This window comes from Balaenoptera ricei, chromosome 12 (assembly GCF_028023285.1).
Source record: "Balaenoptera ricei isolate mBalRic1 chromosome 12, mBalRic1.hap2, whole genome shotgun sequence".
Taxonomy (NCBI): Eukaryota; Metazoa; Chordata; class Mammalia; order Artiodactyla; family Balaenopteridae; genus Balaenoptera; species Balaenoptera ricei.
Window position 1 is genome coordinate 44,421,597 of NC_082650.1, and position 8,691 is coordinate 44,430,287.

An 8,691-nucleotide genomic window follows, 5' to 3' on the forward strand; every position below is an offset into this window, starting at 1 on the left:
ACTCTACATCTTGCCATATCTTTCAAAATACTTAGTTTACATACAGAAAAAAATTTTCCCCATGATATGAAAATACCAAAAATATAATATGCAAGTTATAAAAAGCAAATGGCACATCAGGTAAGTAGGAAAAAATTCAAATTGTTAATGCTATGCTCTTGGGCATCTGTTCTCAGATATCAAACAAATTGCCTGAAGTCACTACATACTGTTACAACATAAACCTACACACTGGAGCCTCATTGTGTCACAATGGACAAGGTTAATGATTCATCCCTAATCCTAAAGGCTCCTTCTAAGATTAATTGACTTTCTCTGCAGCCTGCCTGCCTGTCCTCTTGTAGATCCTGTGAAGAGGATTTCTCTGCATTGCTTTGCCTCTTTTTCCACTATCTATCTATCTCAAACACTATCTAATCTTTACCTACCCAAATCAGTAGGAATCAGTTCAGTAGAAATTAGGCAGTTAAACTGATTCGACTTTGAAAAAAAGCTGACTTGGTCAGAAGGAATGAGCCCATTTTGTCTTTTTCAATCTGGCATTTCATTTCTCAGGCCACAATACTATTAACATTAATAGGAATCAATTAAATAGATATAAATTGATAATCTATTATGTAGCAGACCACAGAAATAGTATGAAAATGGGTGAGACAAAGTCTCTGTCCTCAAAATACAACCTTTTGAGGGGAGGAGATAAGTTAATTTCGCATTAGGGTAGATAAGTTAATTTCGCATTAGGGTAGGTATCAAAAACTGCTAGGAGGGTGCAAAGAAAAGCCTACAAAACATCAAGAGGCTAAGAAAAGATTCAAAAGACGAGGACGTTCAGGAGACATTCTTTTAAATGGATAGGATTTCAACACACCTCTAGGGGAAAGGGCATTTTTCGTGGAGGAAGACAGCATGAACAAAACAGTGGTGGTTGAGAGGGAAGCAAAGGGGACTGGGCAATAAATTGGTGACAGCGTAGGCTGCATGCTGAAAAGTGAGAAGTAGACGATAAGGTAAGAAAATGGTTTGGGACTAAATCATAATGGACCTTGAATGTCAAGGTGAGAAAAGTTTGTCATGAGCAGGTGAAAATGTCTGAGGATGACAGAGAAATGATTGAATCTGAACTTCAGAAGGTCAGTTTGGAAGAATGGTATTGAACGGACTAAAAAGACAGAGTCAAGGCCAGTTTTTGAAAGTGAGAATGGAGAGAGAGATTCAAGAGAATTCATAATAAAGTAGGATCTATTCTTTTGGCAAGTGACTGAGCCAAAAGACTGAGCTAGCCAATAGAATAGGTGCAAGTTACATGTGGGTATTAAGCATCTGAAATGTGACTAGTCTGAATTGTGATGTGCTGTAGGTATAAAATACACACGGGATCTCAAACACTTGGTAGGAAAGAAAGAATGTAAAATATCTCATTAATAATTTTAATTTTTATTATATGGTTAAACGATCATGGTTTGGATATGTTGGATTAAATAAAACATAGTAAAATCAGTTTCATCTGTTCCATCTTACTTTTTTAACGTGGCTAATAGAAATTTTTGATTTAAATATGTGGTCACATTATATTTCTTTGGACAATGCTGAACTGGATGTTAGAGCCGAAGGAGACACTGGACAAACTAGAAAATAAGTGGCAGAAGAGGGAAGAGGACTTGGCAGTGTTGCAACAGAGAAGCGGTAGGGGAAGTTTTATGCATTTATTTATTTTAAGAAGACATTATCAGCAGGTTCAAATGCTAGACAGGTGCCTAGGAAGATCAGTAACAGTAAAAACGAGCCATTGAGTTTTTGCCCAGGTAAAGAAATGGACAGGACAGAGGCATGTGATCAGTGGTAAGGCAAGTGAGCAGATAGCTACTCTCAAGAAATAGCAGAGAGAAGAAAAATAACAGAGCAATAACAAAGAGTATAGCAGGTTTGAGACGATTTCATTTTATCAACACAGAAGAGATCTGGATATGTTTGTAGACAGAAGGAAAGGAACAACTAAAAACACGGCGGACAGAAGAAATAATGGATGAACATGAACCTGTAACTGGGGGTTCTACAGAGGTTGCCACAAGAGATAAGTAAAGCTAAAGTTATCAAGAGAGAGAATACATGACTGCTTATTTTATATTTATATTTCCATTGAGTCATATGGGCATGTCATTTGTCTTGAAGGGAAAAGAGGGGAATATAAAGAAATTATTATCTGGGAAAGAAAACCAGAGGAAGAACCTGGACCATGTTCAACCCCTGGCTTTGGCCTTGCTCTTTGGAAGTGTTGTGGACTCCATTTGGTCACTTACGTAGCCATATGTATTTCCCTTTCATGACACTGGTACCTTCAGTCGTGGCTTTAAGATTATAAAAATGATTCATTTAGATTATTTCATCAGAAAAAATAATATATTATGATTTTTCTGTGTAAATTTTGCTTTTTAAACATTATTCTAAAATCCACTTATTTTTCTTTTTAGGTCTTAGAGTTGGTAAAAGTCTGCTTTATCAAGAAGAGAATACCTAGTTCTATTCACTGATAAAGACAATACTTGTTTCACATTGCATTAGTCCTCATATACAATGCATCATATGTACAGATCTGAAATGTGCTCATCCATGTGTCTTACTTTGAATGGCCTCTTGTTCCAAGCCGCCGAGTCGTCAACAGGGGAAATTTTTGACGAATTGTCTAAAAAGAAAGTCAATTACTTTAGTTTTTAGAAAGTGCGTGGTTCTGTTGCAAGCCTCTCATATTCAATTAATTCTAGAAAGCAAAGGTTGAACTTTGAGTAAATATTTAGTCTGGAAAAAATAATATCATACACATATTGATACATAATGACACATCAGCAAAGGGAGGGAGGTGCTTTTTTGATGACATTGTTCTACTGCCCTTTTCTCAATGTCCAAAGCAGATCATACCAATATCTGCTCTTGCTTGATGTTACTGCCAAAGCAATTATTACATCATGTATGTGCTTTGTGGGAAGATTTGGGTTTCTTTATAGTAATTCTTTGCAGAGATTTACCCACAATTAAGTATCTATCTCCAACCCTGAAAGGACATAGAAATTTTCTTTGCCTTACCAGATCTTCACAGCCGTGTTTGAAACTTTTTCTTTTCTACATTCCTTTCTCTAAATTGGCTAAAAGTTAGCATTTGATTAAAGAACAAAAATCTCTTCTACATAAAACAGGGTTTTTAACCTGAATCTTAGGAGATCCATACATGATCTTCTAAAGGCTCCATGGCAAACTCTGTGTATTAATATGTGTTAATTTCTTGGAGACTGGTTCTGTAGTTTTTATCAGATTCTCAAGGTGTTTCATGGCTCCCCAAACAGTTAAGAATGACTGCCATAAGGGGGACTAATAAAATATTAAAGCTAAAATGGATATTAGAAGTTGTCTTATGCAGCCTCCTCATTTTACAGAATGAGTGAACTGAGTTTTGAGGAAGTTTAGTGCTTTTCAGGTCTCGCAGCAAATTAGAGTCCAGGCTAGCACCTAAATCACTGGATTACCATGCCCTTATCACACTGTCTCCTTTAAACGATAGGTTTTCAAAATAAATTAATAAATTATTTTAGTTAAAAAAAACCGGGAAGCCAGACCATAGTAATCATTATTTTCTAGACAACGAGTCCCTCTACAGGTTAGAATTTGGATTTCAGTTTATAAGAGATGCAATATTTGAGATCTAAGCTTCTTACAATTTTTCTGGGATATCCTTGGTTCTTAGATAATAGAGCAAGACAAGAATCTCAAAGAACAAGGCTTTCCCAAGAGACTGATATTGTTTCCTGATTCTTAAAATGAGATCAGCATATGTAAGTACAGTAATGTCAGCTATATAGATTCCCATCCTAACCACACAGGTTGGGTAAAAAGGAATGTTTTTAAATGAGAGAAATTTAACCAATCCCATCACGACATCTTGGAGTTTGGAGTGTAAATATACTTAGAGCAAATGGAGAATTAGGAGAACTATTTATGAAATAGAATAAACACAGTCACCAATTACATTAACAAGATACTTGTCACCTCCACTTAATTCTGCTTCTCAATACAGGCCATACCATACTCTTTAATGTATCCATCTTTGAAAGGAAATATTATTGCTCAAATAGAGCTTCCTTTAAGGTCACATTAAATCTTCTAATAGCCAGGGTTCTAATATTCAAAGCATATAGTAATTCAAGGTAAAACAAATAGTAGGTAAAATCTAGGTTAAACATATAATAGTTCCAAATACAGCCAAGAGATTTCATTTACAAAACAGATTTCTTAATATTCTATAAGAAAATTTGAACAGATAAGTTTGTTTCCATACTGTCTGCCTGACATGACTTCAGTTGTAAGGTAGTATAGCCAATATGTGTTATTTACCTTTCCAAAGGTGGCCGCGCAGGCTGGCTCCAGTTTCTCTTTCCGGCAGAAATCTAAATAGTGTGCATAAAGGATGCACCGTGGTAAGCAAACTCCTTCACATACAATGTAATTCTCTTCAAGCCTAAGAAAAAGGGCAAAGAATTAGGTCAAACCTTTTCTTTATTTCTTCTTTCCTTTCCCCTCTCACGTTGATTTAATGCTCCTTTTGAATACAGACTCTATACAAATGAGTTCTTGAGCAGACATGAGTAGACTTCTTTTATTCTGGATAATATTAAAAATATGATCACAAGGATTAAAGTTAGAAGAGCAAGAACCCCAATGAACACTTGCTAGTGCAGTTAAAATACCATGGCTAAGACAAAACCATTCCTGCCTGGTCCACCTCCCAAAGAATAGGTCTTACTTCTGTGTAAGTCTTCCCTGTTCATCACGCTTTGCTCTGTGATAATCAAATATGAATAGTGAAATTGAAGGTGATGGTTTTTAAAAATAACATTCTCAACACTAAAGGGCTGCCAGGCTTCAGGTTGGCAAATGTCTATAATCTCTTACTTTCATTCACAAACTAGTTCCAAACACTGAATAGTTAGGGAAGCATGGTGATACATTTATCTGCAAAATACATAAGAGTAAATTAACTTCACTTAAGTTCGAAATGGTACTGATCTATTTCTATCTCTACACTTTTTACTGTAATCAGTACTTACAATTACCTAAAAGATCCTGTACACTCGAAACACACTGTTATTCTCTATAGATGGCCCCAAACATGACATATCAGTTCAGCTCCATATTATAAACATAATTATATAAACTTTGAAAATTTAGAAGTAATTCCCTTTAATTTGGATGCCTGCAATTGCAATTACACACAATTTATATAAATGTAATAACATATTTAAGTGTTATAAATATCTGAACAGCAATCAGGAAATCAGAACTTGTAGATCCTACTCTCAATTTTTCTAACCTTTCAGTAGATGATATTGGCTAAAATTTACTTATACTCTTTTTATGTATAGTAAAATCATAATTACTACTATACAAGAGCAATGCAATATAGAATATGCATTCAGATTAAAATTGAGTGAAACTCTTCTAAACTCTTTAGATTTCTGATTTAACACGTTCCCAAGGTGCATGAGATAAAAGCTACAGGACGTGTTTCCTAAGCAGGTAAAGCATCAGACATCCATTTTTCTATGACAAAGGAAAAAAAGAATCAAAACCCAATAAAATTTGCATAAATAAAACCAAACACCTAGTTGACAGTGAAAATTGAAGTTAGGCAGATTTTTCACTTTAATTTTCAATTCTACTGTTTAACATCCCTGCTATAATCTATAACCTTAAGGAAAAAATTATCAGAAGGTAAATAACTCACCTAGGCTATTTTTTTTTAAATTATGTAACACTTTTTTAAGAGAGAGTATGGAGAATTCAAACAAAATGACAACATTTTATAGTTTCAAAAAATATGAAAACTACTGAGAAATATTCAACTATTTAAAACTATATTTTAATGACACGCATATAATGCCCACTTTTTCACCTGGCTATTTTGATGGTGTAGGCATTATTTTTGTCTTCAAAATACTGAAAAATCCTAGACATAAGTATAATGTTAATTTGGGGTATGACGTTTTTTCTTTAATTGTAATGCATTTATATTTATAAAATAAAAACCCAAGTTTGTTTCCATTCATTCAAGTTGAACTGAATAATGCAAGTGATCATTCAAAAGACCTTCATAACATATCTGAAGTCAAAATCTTTTAGCTCCAATTATCCTAAAGAAAATAGTTGTGTCCTAAATATTTCAGATAATTAGCTCAACTATTTACTGCTCTAGTATATTCTTAACCAGTAAATGTGATATCAACTTCAATAGTTAAACCGTAATTTTAGAAAGATATTTAGTTTATATTTCAAATATCTGAAAGAGTTAAGGATATAATTACAAAAATTTACTACATGCAAATTGCAATTCAGTGTTTAAATAAAATAAGATGTACTAGTTTTTTTAAGATACTGTTTTTTCTATTGTATTTTTCTAAGATTTAGATCACACTTTACATATAAACAGATTATGTAACTTATCAGCAAATAGACATTTTTACTTATTTGCGTCTTATTTGGAATTTGGGAGGAAATTTATAGTTCTATTTCTTCACACTACATAGGGAAGATTAATGTTATGTTTTTACTTTAAATTTCTCTTCCTTTTAGAATATTATAAAATGTTCTGTATATGTAGAGAGCCTACTGATAAACTCTTGGTTTTAAAAGATTTTCCACAAAATCCAATTAGTGATATTTCACTGTAATAAATCATATGTGAAAGGTAGTTGAACATTTATTTAAGTTAATAGCGTCATCTTAACTGATTTTTCTATGTCTTCTAGTTCAAACACATTTCATCTTATAGCCAATACACAATTTTGAATTTGCCCTCTACGGATAAAGGCACCGTTAAGATCCTTCCTCCTTTTAAGTTGTTTTTAAGAATCATGTTTTATCAACATAAAAATAACAAATATATAAGGACTGAATTGATTGCATGTTAAGCAAATAAGTAAGAAAAAATTCATTATTGCTTACATTCGAAGAAATTATAGTTTTAGTCAATAATGAACAGAGTGATGGTTTTTATTTGTATTGCAGATCATTTTTCACCAGTACCAGAGTATGTCTCTATACCAAATATTCAGTGAAAACAATTTTTGGATGAATTTCTAATTGGTCTTTTAAACTTCTCCAAGAAAATCTGAGGGAGAAGCAAATTGAGAAAAGCAAAGAATCTGAATATACTGACTTTAAAAATTCAACAGGTGCTTAAGGGTATCCTTGGGCGAGTCTTACCACTGCAGGGTGAGCTGAGTCTGCTTCTTTTTATCCTTCATAATCTGCGTGATGGTTTTCTTCTGAGAGAGGTGTGGATCGGTTGCTTTGGTTTTGCTGTCTTGATTGTCTGCAACCTCTTCTTCAGAGGAAAAGTTACCATTGCTTAAATGCATTTCTGATTGCAAGTTGAAAAGATGATAAATAAAATCAGAATATAAAATCAATTAATTAGCCTCTAAATGTATCTTGGCGTCAAACAGGGTGGCCTATGGGGCGTTCAGGGGAGAGCTATGCAAAATCCTTTCGACTTAATTTCTATTTAACAATCATTTTCCTAGGGGAAATATATGCGCGTTTGCGGTATGTTTCTTTTTATTAGCGGATGCCCTGTAAAAAATACATCCGCGTCCCAATCACGTCCCGGGAGGGGGCAGAGCACTCACCGGCTTTCACTCCCACCGGCAGCTCCGGGTGGTCCCCTTTCTCCCCGCTGCCCAGCGCACCCCCGGGCTGCGCTTCAGCCGCCAGGTACACCCTTTCTTCGGGGAAAACGAGCAAACCCTTGCTCAGGAGCTGCACACAACACTCCTCCTGGACTTCGGGGGAAACCTGGGGAGAAGCCTGCACCTGCAGGAAGACGTCTTCCAGCTCCGGGACCTTGGCCATCCTCCTGGCCACGGAGACTCGGGCACCCGCCGCTCGACCGGCTCCCAGCGGAGCCCCGAAGCCGGGGCGGGGCGGGGCGGGGCGGAGCTGGGGACCCGGGGCCGCTGGGGCGGGGACGGAGGCTGCGGCTCGGGATCCCCCGGGCGTCGCGGAGAAGGAAGGCCGCGCACAGGTACAGCTCGGACCGCCCTGGGAACTGGGTGGGCCGAGGCGGGACTGCCTCTCTCCACCTGTCTGCCATCCTGGCAGATGCTCAGCTTGGAACTCACTTCCTCACCTGCGCTCGTCGAGCCTGAGCGATGGAGTCCCATTCCCCACATCTCCTTTCCCCTCTTTCCTCCTTTTCTCTCATCTTGCCCTGGGACCGAGCACTCTTTCCACACCCAAAGCTCCCAAAAAGAACCAAGAAAGCGCCACTGTCATCTTCGGAGGAAAAGCGACTGTCCCCATCCCTACTCTAAGGAGAAAACAAGGATGCTTCCGCGGACAGCCTTGACTCTGCAGGCCCAGGCCAGGAGAGGAGGACCCCAGAGCACCGCTCAGTCTTTGCACAACATGTCCTCGGTGGATTTATTCCTGGAGTAATCCTAGGGGGTGGTGAGGGCCCTTCTCAGTGACTTGGGACAGACGCCATCGCATCCCACGAGTGTCCAGAGGGCCCTGCTCCCGGGCGCAGAATGCCGGGCCTCTCTGCCCTCCAGGATCTGGCCCTGAGCTTGGAGGAAAAGATGCATTCACTCCCTACATGTTTTGTAATTTAAACCCGTCCCTGACGATTCCTCACCTCTTATACCT

General features: G+C 37.3%; 1 protein-coding gene across 1 annotated transcript in view; it reads right to left on the bottom strand.

Annotated features, from left to right (window-relative positions):
* RFX6 (regulatory factor X6) overlaps nt 1-7,896 on the bottom strand; it is a 52,847-nt gene extending 44,951 nt beyond the window's left edge. The window contains exons 1-4 of the mRNA XM_059941973.1: nt 7,674-7,896; nt 7,249-7,405; nt 4,381-4,504; nt 2,619-2,680 (exon numbers count right to left, since the gene is read on the bottom strand). Of these exons, the coding sequence (XP_059797956.1) occupies nt 2,619-2,680; nt 4,381-4,504; nt 7,249-7,405; nt 7,674-7,896 (566 nt within the window). The remainder of the gene's footprint in view (nt 1-2,618; nt 2,681-4,380; nt 4,505-7,248; nt 7,406-7,673) is intronic.
* Between the last annotated feature and the right edge of the window lie 795 nt (nt 7,897-8,691).